This window comes from Pseudopipra pipra, chromosome 18, assembly GCF_036250125.1.
Source record: "Pseudopipra pipra isolate bDixPip1 chromosome 18, bDixPip1.hap1, whole genome shotgun sequence".
Lineage (NCBI taxonomy): Eukaryota > Metazoa > Chordata > Aves > Passeriformes > Pipridae > Pseudopipra > Pseudopipra pipra.
The window spans coordinates 1,740,144-1,761,326 of record NC_087566.1 but is presented as its reverse complement, the minus strand read 5'-3'; the positions used below and the strand labels follow the sequence as shown (position 1 = coordinate 1,761,326).

The 21,183-nt window shown below is 57.7% G+C and overlaps 1 protein-coding gene across 7 annotated transcripts in view; it reads left to right on the top strand.

The window, feature by feature from the left end:
- Nucleotides 1-17,408, top strand: part of NF2 (NF2, moesin-ezrin-radixin like (MERLIN) tumor suppressor) — a 52,302-nt gene extending 34,894 nt beyond the window's left edge. Inside the window, exons 14-17 of one of the 7 annotated variants that reach the window (XM_064674639.1) lie at nt 1,111-1,241; nt 3,420-3,579; nt 5,201-5,245; nt 17,128-17,408. In XM_064674639.1, coding sequence (XP_064530709.1) covers nt 1,111-1,241; nt 3,420-3,579; nt 5,201-5,236 — 327 coding nt within the window. In that variant the 3' untranslated portion in view covers nt 5,237-5,245; nt 17,128-17,408. Of the gene's footprint in view, nt 1-1,110; nt 1,242-3,419; nt 3,580-5,200; nt 5,261-11,815; nt 12,013-13,005; nt 14,662-17,127 lie in introns of those variants that run through there. The other 6 variants (XM_064674640.1, XM_064674637.1, XM_064674638.1 and 3 more) reach the window with 6 other exon arrangements.
- Nucleotides 17,409-21,183: the final 3,775 nt, after the last annotated feature.

The following is a 21,183-nucleotide window of genomic DNA, read 5'->3' as shown; positions in this document are numbered from 1 at the left end:
TTATTGTGCAGAGTAAATCTGTCACCCCAGTGCTAGCAGGTCTTGTTGAAGCACACCTAGCTGCAAACAGTGCCTGGAGGATCCCAAGTAGGAGAAGGAGGGAAGGAAAGAAGCAGCTGAAGCTCGAGGGGTCGTTTGTCAGGGCAGGTACCCAGCAGTGCCATCCATGGTGTGGCACCTTGTTTTCATTACAGGAACCCCTTAAAGCAAGAAGGAGCATCCAGCAGGGAGGTGTGGGACCTTTTAGGTGCTGGGTTTCTCACATCCCAAAAGCAGGGCTAAGCAGGCTGGCAGCAGCTGTGACTCAGCCCCACCTGATGCCGCTGTGCCACCCTTGACGTGTGCCCTGTTTGCCACCTCATCCGACGTTCCTTAGGAGCAGAGCCATGACTCCATCAGGCTTCTCCTCTCCTCCTAATGAGCCCATTTATTAGAGGTGTGACAGAGTTTTTGACTGAGGGATAGAAGGGTCGTTTTGGTTTAATGGGAAGATAAAATCAGTGTGTGTCAGCGGGGGTGTCACAGCATTTCGCAGGAGGAAGAAAGTACCAGATCCTTGCTCGGGTGGGGTAGGAGTGATTCCCTGTGTTACTTCAACATTTCCAACTGGATCTAGCAGTTCCTAAACACCTGGAACTGTAGATTGCTGAGAAGGTAAAAATGTGCTAGTGTATCTCCACGGCCCTTGCTGGAATGGCATCCCTGGGGTCACGTTGGTCTTTGCTCTGGGGAGCAGTGGAGTGCAGGACTCTGCTGTCACACGGGGTCCTGCATTGCCCCTGTTCACAACTTGAACTTTATCAACCTGATTTAATGGTAAATAACTGTCAGATGACTCCCAAGTGGCACAGCAGTGATAAAACCTCGATTTTACCAAGTTTTGTCAATAGGTTTTGAAGGCAGGTGGTGTTTTGTCTCCTCTTTATTACTGCAAAGAACCAAGGTCCCAGAGGATCAATAGCTCTGAACTAAGGAGCAAATTAGGAATGGAGCAGGGGGATCTCCAGGCTGATCTGGTGCTTGGGACACTGGGCTTGTGTTGCTGGGATTTGACCTCTGCTGTAGCAACATTTGCGTGGCCCAGGTGATTAATTTGTGCTCTCTCTTTAGCAGTCCATGAACTCCAGTACGACGGCGCTGCCCGCAGACCTGCCAAGCTTCAACCTCATCAGTGAGAGCCTGTCCTTCGACTTCAAGGACACGGACATGAAGAGGCTGTCCATGGAAATCGAGAAGGAGAAGTACGTGGAATGTGTCCAGGCCAGGCCTGGGATGGGGTTTGTGCTGGACACGAGCCCGGGTGTGCCCAGGGGGGCAGGAGGCCAATGGCCCCTGGGCTGTGCCAGCCCTGCTGTGTCCCAGCCCCAGGGCAGGGCCCGGCCCTGTGCTGGCACTGCTGGGGCACCTCCAGCCCTGGGGGCACTTCTGGGCCCCTCAGACAAGAGACACTGAGGGGCTGGAGCGTGTGCAGGGAAGGGAACGGAGCTGGGAAGGGGCTGGAGCAGCAGGAGCAGCTGAGGGAGCTGGGGGGCTCAGCCTGGAGAAAAGGAGGCTCAGGGGGGACCTTCTGGCTCTGCAACCCCCTGACAGGAGGGGGGAGCTGGGGGGGGTCGGGCTCTGCTCCCAGGGAACAAGGGACAGGAGGAGAGGGAACGGCCTCCAGCTGTGCCAGGGAGGGTCAGGTTGGATATTGGGAAAATTTCTTCCTGGAAAGGGCTGTCCATTCCTGGCACAGCTGCCCAGGGCAGGGGTGGAGTCCCCGTCCCTGGAGGGGTTTAAAAATCCCTGTGGATGTGGCACTTGGGGACATGGGTCAGTGGTGGCCTTGGCAGTGCTGGGGAAGGGTTGGATCTGATCTCAGAGGGCTTTTCCAACCTTAAGGACTCTGTGATTCTCCTGGTTGACCTTTTCTCTGGTGGGGAGCTGGTGTCACAGGTGTGTCTCTCCCTCCTGCTCACAGGTGAGTTCAGGCCCTGCTCCAGCCCCTTCCTCTCCTAAGGTTTCCCTGGCTCCCGTCCAGGCTGGAATTGCCCACGGTGGTGGGAAGGGTTAGCAGCAGGCTGAGTGCTGGAGCACTGCAGTGTGTCCAGAGAACGTGAAGGCAGTGTGTGTGAGGTCCTGCATTAGGGCCTTAACCCCTTTTCCTTGGAATCTGTGTCATGTTTATATATAAAAAGTGTTCACCAGCAAGTTTGGATGTGATTGTGAGCTTTGATCTTGTGTTTTCCTGAGGGTGTGAGTGTAGCCTTCGAAATTACCAATTGAGCAGAAATCAAAGCAGATCAGATTTTAATCTCTGTAGTAATAACGTGCTTTGTTCATCGATTGGGTCATAGATCAAAGCTGCAGGGGCTCTGTCATCCCACTCCGGCCACAGCTTCCCAAGGCTGGAATGAAACACCCCTGGATCCCAGAGGGGGCTTTATTTTGCCTCTGCTCTGTGCCCTCTCCTGTCTGAAATCACAGACCTCTGTGCTGGAGACAGAGATTAAAAACTTTTCCTAAAGCCAGAAGGAAAGAGATAGAAGCTGAAAATAACAGGATAATTCCTGGTTCTGTACCCAGGTTCCTAACTAGGTCACCCTGCTCCTCCTAAGCGGGGAGAGCTGGCTCTGCCAAGTGCTGAAAGCAATAGGATGCTTTTCCTGACTTCTCCGGGGCTGTTTCCTTTCCCTGGGTGCTGAGACAAACCTCACTACAAATTCTGGCACTCCAGAGGGTTCCTGTTGCTCTGCTGTCCCTCAGACCTGGCTCAGGGGCTTCAATCCCAGTTGCAAGGCTCATGGTGGGATTTTTTTCCAGTTGTTATTTCACCGTGGAAGGCAGTTCAGGCTGAGTCCTTGCAAATGGGTGGGTTTTTTCCCTTTCTTTCTGTTTTTTGGGAGACTTTCTCTCTCCCAGGGACGCTGTGTGTCTACCAGATACCTGATATTTTGGGGACAGCACTTGCACCCACACAGTTGACAAGCTAAATCCCTCTAAAACATGACAAGTCGGTACATCAGGGTCCTTCCTCACTGGGAAGACTGGTGGGTTTGAGTTGGGGAGCTGGTTTGGGAGAGGGTGCAGGGGAGTAGAGCTTTCCTGAGTAGCTGCTTAAGCACTGTGTGGTGTCAGCTTGTGTCGGGGGGCAGCTTCACTTGGAAATTAGGAGGCTTAAAATACCACCCAGCAGCTCCAGCTTGGGTTTAATTTTGTATAATAATGCAATTTACAGTTTTATTGTTGGGTTGGCTGTCTGGGTCTTCTTTAATAAGGAACAAATAATTGCTTGCAGTAGTTCACCGTGTGCTATAAACTGATATTATCAGTCCCACAGGCTGGAAATGACAAAGAAAAGGTGTTTCCGTTATAATTCCGTTATCAGGTGTCGTGTCACACGTGGTCAGCACTAACCCAGGGCTGTTTGTGTGTGTTAGGGTGGAGTACATGGAGAAAAGCAAACACCTCCAGGAGCAGCTGAACGAGCTGAAGACAGAAATCGAGGCACTGAAGCTCAAGGAGAGGGAGACAGCCCTGGATATATTGCACAACGAGAACGCCAGCAGAGGCAACAGCAAGCACAACACTATTAAAAAGGTATCCGAGGGCTCCAGTTTGTATCTCCCCTGATGAAACCCCTTAAAAACGACCCCCCAAATCACCCTGCCCTGTGGGTTAGCTTTGGCACAACCTGTGATAATAAACTCGTTGGATCTAGGTTTCCTTCCCCAGCTGTTTAGCTTTGGACAGAGAACTCCAGCTCCTGGTGGTCCTGGATTACACGTGTCCCGACCCAGCCTGGTCTCTGCAGTGCTGTGGGGAGGGATGGGAAGGTCTCCAGGGCTGAACCTGTGCAGGGATGTTGTTGGAAGGTTTCTGCTATGCCAGTGACCAGGAAAAGCCCTCTGTGCCTGTTGCAGCCATTCCCTGCGAGCTTTGAGCCTGGAGGATAACGAGGGCAGAACCACTCCTGACCTATGGGCCTCTCTTTTAATCTCTCTTGAGAAACCTGTAGTGCAGCTTCAGTCACTAACACAAAGCCTTTGCTGGCAGGGGTGAGACCTCTGCCCCTGTGCTGGGGACCTGCCTCCAGAAATGAGGGACTTCAGCCAAAAACTGAGGCTGGGCTGCGTCTGCTGGCCCGGGGGTCACACCTGAAGGCTCACAACACCCCCCTCCTTTATTCCTACATCCCATCTTTTTCCTTTGGCTCTTCCAAGTGGGCTCTGTAGTGAGGGGCCAGGGGCACGTCCTTGATGGTCAGCCCCACTCACCTGCAAAGGCTTTTCCCCTGCAAAAGCTTTTCCTGGCTGGCTTTCTGTCCTCGGGAAGGATTTGAAAATCCACATGGCACGGGATGCAGGCTGTGGTAACAACTCCAGGTTGTAAAAACAAATCCTTCTCTCTTTACTACTCCCAGCCAAGAGTTATGTCTGAAAGGATTTGGAAATACCAGTTTCTTGCTGACTTTCATGGCTGGGAGTTTGTGATCACTGAATTGGGGCAGGAAAATGAATCTAGCAGGGCTCACTCTCCGTTTTCCTCGTGCTGGCCCGGAGCTATTCAGGTTCCTGTCACACCAGAGCAGAGAATATAAAAATCTTCACAGCCCCTTTTGTCATTTTAGAATCTGAAGGCGTTCCTGCTCCCAGTAGGTTTGGGCAGGATTTGTCTCTGTGTTCTGAGTCCTTGGTTTAAACAGAAGCTGCTAAATTTTCACTTCTGACAGAGAGCAGTTCATAGAGAGCTGATGGTCCCATTTGTCTCCCTTAAAGAGGGTGGCTGGGCAGTCATTCCTGTGCCTGTCAGGGCTGTCATGGTGCTGTCACCCTGCCTTCCTTTGAAGCTGGAGCCTCATCCTGTCCCCTCCCTGCCAGGGGGAGCTCAGGCCATGCCGGCTGCTGCATCTCAGCACGGGAGCAAAGGTTCCCAAATAATGGTCTATTAGTGGAGCACATCAGAGTGGAATTACAGCCTCCCTCTGTTCCTGGCCCCGGGGGTCAGCAGGGCTTTTGTCTTTGCCGTTGTGAAGGCAAGGAAAACGAAGGGAATGGGATGGCAGTGCAGCAACCCTTCAACAGCCCCAACCCTCTGCCTCACCTGGAGGGTGCTGAGCAGCTCCAGCTCTTGGGGCAGGCAGAGTGCAGAGCTGTGCCCCCACTCCTTCCACACGGGATCACTCTTTGTTGTTGTTGTTCGTTTTATTTTGCTGGTTTAGCCTCAAGCCCAGGGCAGAAGACCTATCTGCATTTGAGAATTCCAAGTAGGTTATTCCAAGGTACTCTCTGTGGGGGTGATGGGACCTGGCTGTGACACTAACCCGTGCATGAGCTTGCCTGCCCTCCCCATGCGGTCACCAGCATGTCCAGGCAGCCCTGCCCGGCTCTCCCTCCCTCGGGAGCATTCCCAGCCTCCCTGCCTTTGTTCTTACACCCGATCCTCCATGCTGGGAAGCGTCTTTCTTGGCAGAAGTTGAGTTGGCAACACCAATGGGGGGGGTAGTGCAGGTAGAGACACTTAAATAATTCAGCATTCCTGTTTTTGCGCTGCTGCCGGGGGTTGGGAATCTATCGGAGGTGCAGGGCAGCCTTTGAAGATTGCTTTAATGAAGTAAACCAGCACCTTCCCCCTTGTTTGCTGCAGAAAGAAATTCAGGACGTAGGGAAAAAAAAAAAAACAAACCCAAACAACCAACCAAACCCCATCAACTCTGCTGCCAAAACTGTCAGAACAGGCTAAAAATGCGCAGCTCCGTCTCGGAGCGGAGCAGCACGTGGATGCTCTGCCTGCTGGAGGAGCATCCCAGGAAGATAAAGCAAAGGACTGAGGACAACTGGTGTCTGCAGGTGGCTCTGGGGCCAGGCTGTGCCTGGGGATTGTCCAGGGGGGCTGTCCTCCAGCCCAGGGGCTTCTGCTCCGTTAATTCCATGTCTCTTCTTCCCGGAGCCTGCTTTCCCCCAAGGATTTGCCCTCGATCCACAGGATGTGTGTGTGCACAGCATCCACTCCCTCCTTCAGGAGGATTAGTTTGGGGAAGCTTTTAAGCTTCTCTGCTCTTCCCTCAGGCGTGGTTCTGGCACACCCTGGCTTTGGACATGGGGCTGGAGGGACAGGACGCAGGGAATGGCTTCCCACTGCCAGAGGGAAGGGTTAGATGGGAGATTGGGAAGGAATTGTTGGCTGTGAGGGTGGGGAGGCCCTGGCCCAGGTTGCCCAGAGCAGCTGTGGCTGCCCCTGGATCCCTGGAAGTGTCCAAGGCCAGGTTTGGAGTTGGTGGCACTAAGGGAAGAGGCATTGTGGGTCCTGGGATAGAGGCACTCACAATGACAGGTGGCAAAGCTGGTGGGAAGTGCTTTTGGAAACAACAGAACAAATTCCCAGCATCTCTGGAGCTTGGGAGCAGAGGCAGGGGATGCTTTACCCAGTAATGATCAGCACAGGTTTGTGCTGTTCCCAACAGGACCAGCCCTTCCAGGGCTGTAAATCCCTGCTTGTGCCAGCTCTGGGGGCTGCAGGTGCTCCCAAGGGGCTGAAAAACGAGGTGATCCTGCAAGTCTGGACCCCCTTGGGGGAGGTGTTGGATATCTCAGGGAAAGCTGACCATGGATGGAACCCACTGTCCCATCCTGTCTGGCTTGAGGAACTCCACGGCAGGGGAATTTGGAGTGAAATCCACTTGTGGGCTCAACATGAGGAGGTGAAATGAAGCCCTGGCAGTTTGTGGGAAGACGATTCCAGCAGCTGGGAGCGGTGCAGTGCCTGGGAGGAGCCCCCCTAATGAAAGCAGCTGCACAGCGGGGCTGCAGTGTGACCTCTGGGGTTTGTTGCCTGCCTTTGAAGACGCCCGCAAAGTTTTTCATGTTTAATTACGTGGTTAACATGCTAATCCCTTTTTATGAGCTCTGTGGGCACAGCACAAGCACCTCATGGGGAAGCTGCTCTCCCTTCTCCCCGCCGTGGGCTGGAGCTGTGGCTCCAGCTGGCTCAGATTCAGGAGGGTTTGTCACTTGGGCTGTGGCAGAGGGTGAAAAACCCACTTCTTCCTCGTATCCTCTGCTGCAGGAAAGCTCCCAGGACAGGCTGCTAGAACACAATCAGGTCTTTGATTCCAGTTGCTTTCTTCTTGCATAGTCATGCTTATTTACTGGGATTTAAGCCCTTTGAAGTATCCAGGCAAGGAGCAAATCTCCACGCCTGTTCCCAGACAAGCGGCTTTGTCGTTGAGCCTCTGGCCCTTCCACAGCCAGGCCTGGCCTCTCCTGCCAGGCTCTCACGTGGCTCCCAGCCCTGCCCAGGCACAGCAGCTCTGGGACTGGAGCTCCCTCCTGGGGCAGCACTTTGGGGGATCGTGTGGATCCTGCTGGCTCCTGTCCTGGCTCTGATCCTGGTTGTGGTGCTTGAGTGATGGGCATCAGGGAGATGCTGCCAGGGCTGGAGCCCCTCTGCTCTGGAGCCAGGCTGGGAGAGCTGGGGGGGTTCCCCTGGAGAAGAGAAGGTTCCAGGGAGAGCTGAGAGCCCCTTGCAGGGCCTAAAGGGGCTCCAGGAGAGCTGGAGAGGGACTGGGGACAAGGGATGGAGGGACAGGACACAGGGAATGGCTTCCCACTGCCAGAGGGCAGGGAGAGATGGGAGATTGGGGAAGAAATCCTTCCCTGTGAGTGTGGTGAGGCCCTGGCCCAGGTTGCCCAGAGAAGCTGTGGGTGCCCCTGGATCCCTGGAAGTGTCCAAGGCCAGGTTGGACGGGGCTTGGAGCAACCTGGGCTGGTGGGAGGTGTCCCTGCCCATGGCAGGGGATGGCACTGGATGGTTTTAAAGGTCCCTTCCAACCCAACCCATTCCATGATTCTGTGAATGCCAGATTTTCTCCTGTCATTGAGGCACTTGGGGTTGGCTGAGCTGCCCCAAATCTGCTCAGCTGGGGGTTTCTCCATCACGAGCAGTCGTGTTCCACCACCTTCCTACAGGCACAGCGTCTCCTCCTCAGGTTTAGGGGATGAGCAGCTCCCAGCTGGAAGCACAGGGGGGTGAGCAAGGCAGAGCCCAGGGGATTTGTCTTCCCTCCTGCCACCTTGGGGCTGTGCTCTGTCCTTGTGAGGACACTGGTGAGTTAGCGATGGCCCTGCTGGCTGAGTCTGTCACACAGACAGGATGTGCCACCCCCAAATGTCATGAGGCTCCTTCATCATCTGGACAGGCAGAAGGTTTTTGGGAGGCTGGTGCTGGGGCAGACACCTTCCCTCTCCCTGTTTTCCTGGGAGCTGCGTGCTGAGGATCACTGACACCTGGCCCTCAAGGACTTCACAAGTCTTGGGGGGTCTCTGGCATCTCCTGGGGACTCCTTTCCTCTGGAACCCTGCCCCTCTGGATCAGCAGATTTCCCTGTGTGAAATGGGTCTGTTTTGCTCCAGTGTTTGGTGAGGAGAAGGAGGATGTTGTTGTTCCCCTGGAGCCTCATCCAGCACAGGGAAGGGACCAGCACAGGGAATGCTCTGGGAAGGGCGGAAGAAGGAAGCCTGGGTGGGACAGAGCAGGCTGAGCTGCCCATGGGTGGGTCCATCCCTCCCTGTGGGTCCCAGGACAGGGATGAAGTGCTGTTCAGGCTCCTGCAGAGCTGTGTAATCCAGTCCCACCAGGAAAGGGAAGGCTGTGTGCTGCAGAGGGGACACAGCACCAGCAAGGGACTTCCAGGAGCAGCAGCACTGGAGTTTCCCATTGCCCTGGGAGCTGTGAGGTTGGAGAGGATGAGTGAGGATCCCATCTCCTCACCCTGCCTGGCACCTGCATGGGGTGCAGGTGAGAGCCAGGACACACCAGCTGAGCAGAGCAGCTCTGGGAACACATTTTCCAGGTGCAGGAGATGGAGGCCCATCCCACGTGGGTCTTGCCCACACCCCCCCCCATGTGTGAGAGGCCACATCCCTTCCAAGTTCGTTTTCCTTTGGGTTCTCCTCGGAGCCGGGAAGCGAAGCTCCCAGGCAGTTAAACTGGGACACAGGCAGCCTCCTTTCCTTGTTTACAGGGAACGGGAGGAAAGTAGGAAACGTCAGGGCTATCAGCTATTTCTGTGGCAGCCTTTGAAAAGCGTTTCCTCACACGGAGCGTCATCGTCTCCTTTCAAACGGGCTCATCAAAGCGTCGGGGGCCGGGGGACGGTTGTGCTCGGGAGACAAGGAACGGCAGCGTGGGAGGGAGCCGGGAGGTGGGGACTGGGAAGGGGGTGGGGAGGGGAAAACGGGAAGAGTTGTGGAATCGGAGGGTTTGGGTTCGAAAGTAAAAGTGGGAATTGAAAAGTCCAGCTGGCCGGTGGGACTGGGGAGTGGCACCGGGGCGGCGAGTGGGGAATAAATCAGCAGCACTGGGCGATGGCTCAGCAGGGAATGTGGATCTCCTTCCCACCAGCAGCAAGACATCCCACATCCCGGCATCGCATGGCGCCCCTGGAGGGGTCACCCCCTCCTCCAGCCCGGCCAGGCTGCAGGATAAACAAGGACACACAAGGAAATGAGCCATATTAAACCTTTATCTGTCAGGGGAGGCCTGCGGGCAGGTTAATGTGATTTGCAGCCCCTTCCCCTGCCCATCGGGAGGGTCCCGGCTCCGGGGGGCTCGCAGGAGCCCCGGGGGGTCCCTCTGTGGGGTTTTCCCAGCCCCCAGAAGTTGTGTGCCTGCAGTTATTGGGTTACCTGCTCCAAACCGCTGTTGCCTGCGAGGCACTTATTGGGTTGCTTCGGTTTGTTTGTTTTTCCTAAATCAAATCAGTCCGGCAGTGCTGGGTAACAGCAGGCTCAGAGGAGCCCCAGCACAGGAATGCAGGGAGTGGGACTCTTCCCTTCCTCACATCTTGATTCATTCCAGCTCTGGCCGCTTAATTGCACTGCCTCCTCTCTCCCTCTAAATTTTCCTTGATGGCTCTGGTAGAGCATCGGGAGCCCACCCTCCCTCCTGCAGGAAGGAGATTATCATAATACTGCTTGTAAATCAATTTTTTTCTTCCTTTTCTCTGCACTGACGAGAATGTAACTCCCTCTTAATCACCCTGCACAGCGTTACGCTACAGGGAGGGATATTTATTTCCCCTTGCCTGGCCAGGAACAGGGGATGCAGAGGCTGTGGAGAGTTTTTGGAGGTGCTAGAGGCCTTTCCCCCCATGGATTGTGGAGAGGCCGACACAGGGTGATGCTCTCCTGCTTGCTTTCATGTCCTAAAAAAAAAAAAATAGGAGGAAAACTGGTTGTTCCTTGAGGGAGGGAGTGGGATTTCCCTGCAGAGAGCTCCCCTCGCCCGCGGCACTGCCGGCTGGGATGAGTCAGGCTGCCCCAGGAGCTCCCCCGGGCTCTTCCCATCTTCCCCCAGCGCATCCCTCGGGTCCAGATGGGAGCAAGGACAGCCCTGCCTCTGCTCCACAGCCAGGAAAACAACAATGAAAGAAAGAAAAAAAGGAGAGGGAGCGTTTTCCCTCCAGGCACAGCAGAGCATCTCCGGTGCAGAGTCTGTGTGCAGTCAGGAGCAGCTCTGATTCCCTGTCTGCTGATTCCCGTGCCTGGATGCAGTTGGATGGGAGGAGGCAGCTGGCTGGAGCTGCTGGGCTCATCCTGGTCCCTGTTGGAAGGGACCTTAAAGCTCATCTCATCCCATTCCCTGCCATGGGCAGGGACATCTTTCACTATCCCAGGTTGCTCCAGCCTGGCCTTGGACACTTCCAGGGATCCAGGGGCAGCCACAGCTTCTCTGGGCAACCTGTGCCAGGGCCTCCCCACTCTCCCAGGGATGAATCTCTGTGGTCTGTGCCTTTCTGGCCACTGCTGGGATCCCATGATCCAGAGGGCATGGCCCTCTTGGGATGTCTGTGCTCACACCTTTCCACGGGACCCCATCTCATCAAGATCCAACTTTGCTCCCACTCCCTGTATGCCCAGAGCTGGGCTGCTCTTCCCATGCCTCCTTTTGCCTGGATAGGTAACAGAAGTACCACTGAGCGTGTCGGGAGCCTTGGAATGTCACAGCTGAAAGCACCAGGTGAAGGGGCAGGGCTGGATCTCTCCTTTCTCCTTGTGCCTGGATATCCCGGAGCTCTGCCTGCTTCCCAAAGCTGGGAGCTGAGGCAGGCACAGCTTCGGGCTCAGGACCTCAAAAGCACGTGGGGGGTTAGTGGAGAGCTGTAGCCACAGGCAGAGCAGGCTGGAAATATCGGATTCCTTGATAAGCCTGAGGGGAACATCTTCCCTCTGCTCGTGAGCAGTTGGAGCTGGCTCTGTTCTTTCCTCCAGCTGGGTTTGCTGGGGGGGATCTGGGGGGCATCTCCTCTCGCTGGGATTTAATGGAGTGAACTCCTGTGGGCTGGGGGAGGATGGGAGGCTCTGTGTCCCCAGCCAGGCTGGGAAGGGCCTTGGGAAGGAGGTGGATGGCAGGTGGATCATAGAATCATGGAATGGCTTGGGTGGGTTGGGACCTCAAAGCTCATCCCATCCCAACCCCTGGCATGGGCAGGGACACCTCCCACTAGCCCAGGTTGCTCCAAGCCCCGTCCAGCCTGACCTTGGACACTCCCAGGGATCCAGGGGCAGCCACAGCTTCTCTGCCCAACCTGTGCCAGGGCCTCCCCACCCTCACAGCCAGGAATTTCTTCCCAATATCCCATCTAACCCTGCCCTCTGGCAGTGGGAAGCCATTCCCTGTGTCCTGTTCCTCCAGGTCCTTGTCCCCAGTCCCTCTCCAGCTCTCCTGGAGCCCCTTTAGGCCCTGGAACGAGGGATGGGCCTTCCTGTGGGATGGCCCCATCAGAGGCTCTGGCAGCAGCCTGGGGCTCTCCACTTGTTTTTTTTCCCTTTTGCAGACTTAGGCAAAATGCTGCCCATGGCACACAGCCCCTATCCCACCTCTGTCCCAGCTCGGGAGGGGACACTGGAGCAGCCCAGGGGTGCTGAGGAGGAGGAGGAGAACCAACCCTGGCCCGGGAGCTGCTGCTGAGAAAGATTCTTAAGCTCCTGCAGAAATTTCCTCTGCAAGACAGATCTTTTTTTCCAAGTGGCATTAGAGCTGTGAAGGAATTACTGAGGAAAGGCCATGGGGGAGAAGCAGGAGGGGGGGAAGCGCCTGACGGCTCCGTTGAGGGGCTTAACTCACTGGAAGGTGATCCCAGGATTCCTGTTTCAGCAAAACCGGCATTCCCAGCGGAAGCACCGTGCTTAATCCAGCTGAAAGGAAGCCTTGGCAATTAGCCTGCTGCTTTGGCAAACTCCTGGTGATCCAGCAGCTGGCTGGGAGGTGGCACTTCCCCCAGCACGCTCCGTTGGGTGGTTGTCTGTAAATCCCGGGATTTCTTCCTCTTTCATCTCTTTTGGCCCGTTAGCAAATGGGCTCCCAGCTCCTCCGTGGGGTGTTATTTTTGGGATCGCCTTGCTATTGCTTCAGGAAAGCTTTCCAAGGGTTTCCAAGTCCTTCAGGGCCTTGGCTGCAAGGACAGTCCCGCGAGCGAGGGCTCTGCGGCTCCAGCGGGATGGATGGAGCAGGACAGGGAGGAGATCCTGGGACGCTGGAGCGGCTGCATGGACCACGCCAGGCACACGTGGTGGGATGGGGTTGGAAGTGAGCAGGGACAGAGGATGGTCCCTGTTTGGTGACAGGGACACGTGTCCAGGGGCTGTTGGAGCCGTGGGTTTGGAGACGAGTGTGGTTCTCCCTCAGCTCGTGGATGGTTCTCCTCCAGCTTCCCAAGATCCCTGTGTGCTCCCCACCACCAGGAGCCCCAGGACTGGCTCCTTTGGTCCAGCCTCCCATGTATCCCACATCCCGGAAGCCTCAGCCACGCTAATGACCTTGATGTACCCCTTGTCCCCCCCGCCCCGCTTGGCCCTCGGGCTGTGCTTGCTGTGGTGGGGGCTGCACGGCCTGGGCTCCCGCGGCTCCGCCCTCCCTGCTGTTCCCAGAGGGATACAGGCAGCGGCTCCCTCCTGCCCAGCCCGGGACCCCCCGGGGGTGAAGCTGGGCCGGGCTCCCCCCTCACCTGGCTCTGCTCTCTTCCAGCTCACCCTGCAGAGCACCAAGTCCCGCGTGGCCTTCTTCGAGGAGCTCTAGGAGGTGTCCGGCCGCTCCGCACCGCTGCTGCTTCCCGACGGCTCCCGGAGCCTGGCCCGGGGCCGGGGGGTCCCTGCGGGGCCGGGGGGCTGGGCACCACCCCGGGCCCCCTGGGTGCTCCAGCCCCCGCATCCCGCCGGCCCCGGGGCTGCCCACGGACTGGGTGATGTTCTCTAGCTTAGTGTCCCTTCAGCCTCCCCCCTCACACTCTGTTTTCCTGGGGTTTTCCAGCTTTTCTTTTATTTTTTTCTAGCACAGCTTCTAGGCTCGGCCCTCTGGGCTTTTCCCCGGTGCCAGGGGAGGGGCTGTGGTTGTGCCCCCCCAGCCTGGCAGCCAGCAGAGGAGTGTGCCCAAGGCTCTCCCTGGCAGGGATGACATCCCTCCGGATTGCCTTCTCCTGCTGGCCCTGGAGCTCCATGTTTCAGCCTGGAGCCCTGTGTGCCTGCTCTGAAGCCCCTTGTGCCAGCCCAGAGCTCTGTGTGCCAGCCCTGGAGCCTCATGTGCCAGCCTGGAGCCCTGTGACCTCTGGGGTCCCATGTGCTGGTCCTGGAGCCTCACTCATGTGGTGGCCTGGAGTTGTGTGTGCCGGCCTGGAGCTGTGTGTGCCAGCCTGGAGCTGTGTGTGCCAGCCTGGAGTTGTGTGTGCTCGCCCTGGAGCCTCCCGTGCCAGCTTTGGGGTCCCATGAGCTGGCCCTGGAGTTCCATGTGCCGGTCCCAAGAGCCCTGATCCAGCCCTGGAGCCCCGTGTGCCTGTTCCAAGCCCCGTGTGCCAGCCTGGAGCCCCGTGTGCCCTCCCGTGCCGGGCGCTCCATTAGGACGCCGAGCATGTTCCAGTGGAGAGCTGTAAATCAGGGCCGGCTCTCCCAGCGCCGCCGGGGTGGGAGGCAGGAGCGGGATGACAGGGACCCGGGCCTGTGGGAATCCGGGCGGCTGCTTCCCGGGGGAGAGGAGGTGGGAGGAAGGTCTCCTCCTCTTCTCCTCCTCCTTTTCCTCCTCCCCCTCCCTGCCTGGAATGCGGAGCGGGAGAACAGCTAGTGCCAACCAAATGAAACCTTATTTTTCCTGCAAACTGTGACAAACTCGGACAGCTTCAGGCTGGGGGGCTGCGGGCTGGGCTTTCCCTGGGTGCCTGGATCCAGCCCCTCCGATCCCCGCCCCGGGAATGCCGCTATCCCGGGCTGAGCCCGGGGCTGCCCGCTCCTGCCTGTCCCACCGCGGGTGCCTTCGCTCTGACCCCCCCGCGGGGGGAACAGGGATGCCCTGACCTTCCCTTCCTGCTTCCGTCCCAAATCCCGCCCGGCTGGAATCCTCCTTCCAGCCGCGACTTACCCTCCAGCAGAGCCGGTGCTGCCCCGGGGATCCCCCAGATCCCCTCGGGACTCCCAACTCCTCCCTCCCGCAGCCTCACCTGACCCACAGCCCCCCCGGAGGCTCAGCTCGGGGCTTGGCGTGGCGTAAATCCCATCCCAACCCCTTTTTATTTAAAACCTGGGATCGATTCCTTGCCCGTGGCTGCAGCCACATTCCCACTCCCTGGACTGTTGTACTCCCACGGAATAGCTGTTTTCTCCTGTTTTAATAAAAATTCACAGCACTAGGAGGGGAGCTGGGGTTTCTTTGCTCTTTTTTATTTCGGGAAAAACCTCTGAGTCCTTGGGAGGGGTTAATGGGAAGCACAGCTGGGGTCCCTCCGACAGCTCCCACGGGATCGGGATGGGTTCTCCCTCCCCATCATTCCGGGGGTCCCGCTGTTCCTGGTCACTCCCTTCCATCCCTGCTTGAGGGAGGAGAGTTTTGAGGTGCCTGACGGGGCTGAGCCCTGTCATTCCTGGGGCTCTGATCCCTGATCCCGTCCCACCTGGAATAAAGGATGCACTGCACTGACCTCAATTTTATCGTTAATCACGGATGAAGCCGGCCCTGCCCAACACTCCGAGCCCAGCAAGGCCCGACCCCGGGGCTGTTCCCGGCCCCTGCTCCCTCTGGGATCGGGGATGGATGCGCTCTTTATCCGCTCTCCGGCGGCAAATCCCAGGAGATTCGCGGGAGCTTCTGACCTGGGCTCGTCCCCAGCGCCACAGGGGGCTGGGGGGATTTTCCCCACTTTCCTTGTTTTAAGGAGGGCTGAGGGAGGTGGGATGGGATTCTGGCGGAGGGATGCCGGTGGGATACCCGCGGGATTTCAGGATGGCTGGAGGCAGCGGAGGAAGACGGAGGGTGACCTGAATTCCCACATGGCCACTGATGACAGGAATGCAACTGGTGCTTCCTGCCCTGCCTGCATCCCAAAATGAGCCGAAAGGCTTTTCCTAGCAGTCCCTAACTGGGACAGGAGCACAGAGGGATGTGCTGGGAATGTGCAGGGATGGAAGTGCAGAGGATGGATGGACCAGGGATGGATGGACTATGGATGGACATGCACAGGGTTGGATGTGCAAGGATGGGTGTACAGGGATGGGTGTGCAGAGGATATATGGACTGTGGATGGATGTGCAGGGATGGATGCACTGGGTTGGATGTGCAGGGGATGGAAGTGCAGGGATGGAAGTGCAGGGATGGATGTGCAGGGAATGGATGGACTTGGGATGGATGTGCAGATGGAAGTGCAGGGATGGATGCACTAGGATGGATGCACTGGGATGGAAGTGCAGGGATGGATGTGCAGGGAATGGATGGACTTGGGATGGATGTGCAGATGGATGTGCAGGGATGGATGCACTGGGTTGGGTGTGCAGGGATGGATGTACAGGGTTTGGATGTGCAGATGGATGTGAAGGGGATGGATGCACTGGGGACTGATGTACAGGGGTGAGATGTACAGGGATGGATGGACTGTGGATGAATGTGCAGGGATGGATGCACTGGGATGGATGTGCAGGGATGGACATGCAGGGATGGATGTGCAGATGGATGTACAGGGATGGACATGCAGGGATGGATGTGCAGATGGAGGTACAGGGATGGACATGCAGGGATGGATGTGCAGATGGATGTACGGGGATGGATGTGCAGGGATGGATGTGCAGGGATGGATGTGCAGAGATGGATGTGCAGATGGATGTGAAGGGGATGGATGCACTGGGGACGGATGTGCAGGGGTGAGATGTACAGGGATGGATGGACTGTGGATGGATGTGCAGGGATGGATGTGCAGATGGAGGTACAGGGATGGATGTGCAGGGATGGATGTGCAGATGGATGTGCAGGGATGGATGTGCAGGGATGGATGTGCAGATGGATGTGCAGGGATGAATGTACAGGGATGGACGCACTGGGGACTCACTGGGCGCAGCCAGGGATGGATCCAGCATGGGGGGGGTCTCCTCTTGCCCTCTGGCACGGGGATCCCCACTGCTCCAAGAGGCCCTGCACGCTCAGCCTTGCACACTCACAGCCTTGCACACTCACAGCCTTGCACACTCAGCCTTGCACACCCACATCCCCACACACCCGTGGCACTGCACAGCCAAGGAATTGTGCACTCGCAGCCTTGAGTGTGGGCAGGATTGTACAGACTGTACACTCACAGCCTTGCACACCCACAGCATCACACACCTGCACACTCAGCTTTGCACACTCAGCCGCTCACACACTCACAGCCTCACATTCCCAGCTTTGCACACTCACAGCCTCCCACATTCCCAGCCTTGCACACTCACATGCTCACAACTTCCTGCTCACACACTGCACACCCACAGCATTACACACTCATGGCCTTGCACACTCACTGCATCTCACACGTGCAGCCCCACGTGCCCACAGCTTTGCACACTCCCAGCTTTGCACACTCCCAGCTTTGCACACCCACAGCTTTGCACACCCACAGCTTTGCACACTCCCAGCTTTGCACACCCACAGCTTTGCACACCCACAGCTTTGCACACTCCCAGCTTTGCACACCCACAGCTTTGCACACCCACAGCTTTGCACACCCACAGCTTTGCACACTCCCAGCGTTGCCCCTCCCACCTGCAGCCCAGTGCCCACTCCCCCCCTGCCCTCCCTGGTGCATCCCAGGCCGTTCCAAAGGAAATTTCATCCTGTTTTTTTTTTTTTTTCCCTTTTTCCCAGATGAACCCTTCAGGAGCCGTGGCAGCGGGTGTGGGTTGGTGGGAACTGACTTTGCTTGAGGAAAAGAAACCACCAACCAACCTTTCCCACGTGCCTCTCCCAGTGCCTTCCCCTGCCATGCATTCCTGGGGAAGGAAATCAGGGATTTGGCCAACCCCAGGCAGCACCCGAGGCCTTTGGCAGCAGTTCTCCACTTTGGGGTCCCCAAAGCCTCCTCCACTCACATTTATTTCACTTCCCAGCCGTTAAATACTCTCAAAAAATAGAATAAACCACCAAGAGCTGGGGGAGGAGTGTTGCCCTTGGGAGGGGGTCACTGCTGGCACCAGGACAGAGGAGACAGAGGTAGCCAGGCCAGGGCCAGCAGCCCTGGAGGGGGGTCATGGTGCTGGTTCAGAGCCCACCCAAAATGTACATGGCTTTGGTTGGCAACTCCTGTGGGAAAAGAGCTTGGAAGGGGCAGAGGGGATGGATGGGGACTGGCATAACTGTCCAGCTCCAGCTGCTGACCGCTGGTGTCCCCCACCCACGGGTGCTGCTCCACAGCCCCACTGCCCCCGGCCCCGGGTGCCTCGGGGGGGTGAGATGGGAGGTTAGGGGGGAAAAGGAGACCTTGGCAAAGCCCCAGATGTCTGGGGGGGCTCCTGCACACGTGGGGAGTGTGTGTGCCCGAGGGAAGGGTGTTTGCCTGGCACGGTGGCTCCTGGCACGGGCTGGAACCAGGAGGACCAGAGCACCCCCGGGCCGTGGGTGGCTCTGCAGGGTCACCCTCTGCCCTCCAGCAACGCGGTGGGGATTAGAGGAGCAGCCCCGGGGACACCCCAGCCCTGCCCTCGGGCTCCCTGAGGTGCTCGGGGCACCCACCGGGTGTGTCTCCCCTGCAGTGACAGGGACAGTGCTGCTCCCGGGGATCCGAGCCAGACGGATCCTGCTCTTTTCCGACGGTGTCTTGAGGACGTGGGGACCTGGTTCCTTCCTCTCTGACAGCTGCCAGCCCGGCGCTGTCCCCGCCATCCCCATCCATCCCCATCCATCCCCATCCATCCCCATCCATCCCCATCCATCCCCATCCATCCTCATCCATCCTCATCCCTCCCCATCCATCCTCGCCCATCCCCGCCGGCTCGGGCTGACGGCTGGCACAGCACTGCCGGCTGCGTCCCTCCGCCTTTGTCTTCCAGGGAGGAAAAGAGGGAAGAAAATTACTTTAGGAGGGAGGAGGGAGGGGAGGGGCAGCCCTGGCAGGGGATGGCACCCAGGGCCACCTGCTCCCCGCAGAGACCTGGCAAACTCGGTGCTCTGTGTGGGTTAATTGGAGGCTCATCGCACGAGGAAACCAGAGCTTGGGAGCCCTGGCTGGGAGCAGAGGTGTCCGTTCAGCCCCAGGAAGGGATAATATACGGATGCTGTGGGATCAGAAACACGTGGAGCGGAGGGGGAATTGCTGGAGCCGACTGGGGGGTGTTGGGTGAGGTGTGATGGGGTGTGGGACCGTGGGGGGGGGGGGTGTGGGGTCTCGGTGGGGTGCAGGACACTGTGAGGGGGTGCCAGACCACCCCATGGGGTGTAGGAGCACACGTGGGGTGCAGGACCCTGTAATGGGATGCAGGACCTTGTGAAGGGGTGCAGAACCACGTGTTGGGGTGCAGGATCACCCCAGGGGCTGCAGGAGCACATGGTGGAGCACAGGACCATGGGATGGAGTGCAGGACCATGGAATGGGGTGTAGGACCATGAAATGGGGTGCAGGACTATAGGTTGGGCTGCAGGACCATAGGATGGGCTGCAGGACCATGCAGGGTGGTGCAGGGCCATGGAATAGGGTGCAGGGCCATGGGATGGGGTGCAGGGCCATGGAATAGGGTACAGGACCATGGGATGAGGTGCAGCACTGCCCTGGGGCCGGATCCAGAGCAGGAATGCTGGAGTCCCACTCCCATCACCTTCTCCTGCTCAGCCATGGGAACACAGGGCACTGTCACAGCCCTGCTGGGATGTGCCTGCTGCCAGCCTGATGTCACTGGGCCTGGGCATCCTGGCACCAGGTGCCTTTGGGACCTGTTATCCTGGCACTGGGCACCACCAGATCTCGGCATCACGGCACTGGGCATCACTGGATCCTGGCATCAAAGGGCATCCCACTGCCACGGGTCACAGCACCCTGGAAAGACGGAGCTGATGTCACCACTTGTCACGGTGCACCAGCAGCAGGGTGGGAGCAGAGCCTGGACTGGCCCAGCCCTGTCTCAGAGGCAAAACTCCTTGCAGGAGCCATCACCTTTCCCTTCGGGAAAGCCAGATCCCACCTGTGCTCCAGCACTCCTTCCTGGGCAGGCTGTGCTGTCCATGAGTCTCTTTTTATTCAGTTAATACGTTTGCAAAGGTCCTTCCCTGAGGTCTCTGGGAGTTGTTTCTCCTGGTGGGAACAAGAGGAGTCACCTCTGCCCTCACCATCCCGGGCCACATCCACTTGGAGGGATGTTAAGTACAGGATCATCTCAATTTCTCCCATTTTCCATAAAGAATAATCCCCTCAGCAGAATTCCTGCCTCCTCCCACGGAGGGGATATTTCCCCCCCTTCAGAACCCAAATTAAACTGAGCCCTCCGAGCCTTCCCCATTCTCCCTTCCCTCCCCTCCTGCCTGGAGCTTTGCCCGACATTTCCCCTGAAATCCATCCCAGCGTGGGAACGGTCCCGTGGGATGCGGCTCCCGGACCCTTCCCTGGGGTTATCTCCGCTGCCCTTCCCGGGTTTCCAGCGGGCACTGGGAGCTGGCAGCCGGCGCGGCCGCTGGGATAACCTTGTGGCTCGGAACGTTGCAGCCATCCCTCTTCTCCCATCAAGCGTTCATTTAGGAAACATTCCACTAAATACCCGCCTGACAGCGCCGGCCCCGGGAGATTGATGCCTCCGGCGCCTCCGGGGCTCGGTGCCAGCGGTGACTTTAAAATGACACCACGACACCCCGGGCCCCTCCCGGCCCCTCCCGGTGCCCCGGTGATCAGAGGGACAGTGTGGAGGACACTGTGGCACTGCCCACCCCCATTCCAGCGTCCTCACACTGTCCCGGGGGGAGTTATCCACGGGATTGTCTGGGGGGATTTGAGAGCACCCAGAACAGGTTTGCACCATCCTCAGCTCTGCCGGGTTTCCCCAACCTTGTCAGTTTTCCCATGGCTTTGGGGCATCCCCATCCCTGTGAGGGTTCCCTATCCCCATCCTCACCCACATCTCATCCCATTTCCAGCCCTGGCCCCATCCTCAGCCCATCTCTCTCCCTGTCCTTATGCCATCCCCATTCCAATCCTCATTGTCATCCCGTCTTCAACCCCATCTCGTCCCATCCTGCCTCATCAAGATCCCACCCCCATCTCAATCCTCAGCTTCAGCCCACCCCACCTCATCCCAATCCCACCCCCACCTCATCCCAATCCCATCCCCACCTCATCCCAATCCCACCCCATCTCATCCCAATCCCACCTCCACCTCATCCCAAACCCATCCCCACCTCATCCCAATCCCACACCCACCTCATTCCAAACCCATCCCCACCTCATCCCAAACCCAGCCTCATCTCATCCCAATCCCAGCCCCACCTCATCCTCATCTCCATCCCAATCCTCATCCCCAACCTACCCCATCCCATCCCATCCTCATCCTCATCCTCATCCTCATCCTCATCCTCATCCTCATCCTCATCCTCATCCTCATCCTCATCCTCATCCTCATCCTCATCCTCATCCTCATCCCTTCCCACCTCATCCCAATCCCATCCCCACCCCAGTCCTAATCCCTCAGGGCAGGAGAGAGCCCAGGAGCCTCCACTGGGCAGAGGAGGATGTGGAGCCAAGGGGGGAATAAACAAGGAGCAGATTAATTAAAGCTCAATCAGCCTCATCCCTGTGCCAGCACCACTCCGGTCCTTTTCCTTTCCATTCCCCCAAAATTCCTGAAAAAAACAAGGACATTGATGTCAGGATGTGAACCCGGAGTGAGCTCCTGAGAGCGAGATCCTCCCAAAGCTGTGGACAGGACACAAAATGCCAGGCCTGGA